Genomic DNA, 295 nt, shown 5'->3' on the forward strand with positions numbered 1-295 from the left:
TTTGATGAAGAATGTGATGGAGGAAGTAATTGTAGAAAAGATTGTATCTGTGAAGATGGTTATTTTCCTGAAGATGATGTTCAATCAGTTGGATGTGTTCCATCTTGTTTAATTGGTGGATGTAAAACAGGATGTTATACACCAGATGAATGTGGATATTGTGATGAGAAAGGATATCGTTCAGATTGTTTAGGATGTACTGAAAGGATATATTCCACAAGGATATCTCAAATGTGTAACATTTAATGAAAGTACTGTAAAATCATGTCAAGAATACATTACTTTACATGATTAT

General features: G+C 31.9%; 1 protein-coding gene across 1 annotated transcript in view; it reads left to right on the forward strand.

Annotated features, from left to right (window-relative positions):
• Positions 1-287: 287 nt before the first annotated feature.
• EDI_197200 (uncharacterized protein) overlaps positions 288-295 on the forward strand; it is a gene marked incomplete at both ends in the record, with an annotated part of 1092 nt that continues 1084 nt past the window's right edge. The window contains one exon of the mRNA XM_001733435.1: positions 288-295. This exon is cut by the window's right edge and continues 1084 nt beyond it. Within this exon, the coding sequence (XP_001733487.1) occupies positions 288-295 (8 nt within the window).

The sequence above is a fragment of the Entamoeba dispar genome, genomic scaffold, assembly GCF_000209125.1.
Source record: "Entamoeba dispar SAW760 scf_1105229462403 genomic scaffold, whole genome shotgun sequence".
Taxonomy (NCBI): domain Eukaryota; phylum Evosea; order Mastigamoebida; family Endamoebidae; genus Entamoeba; species Entamoeba dispar.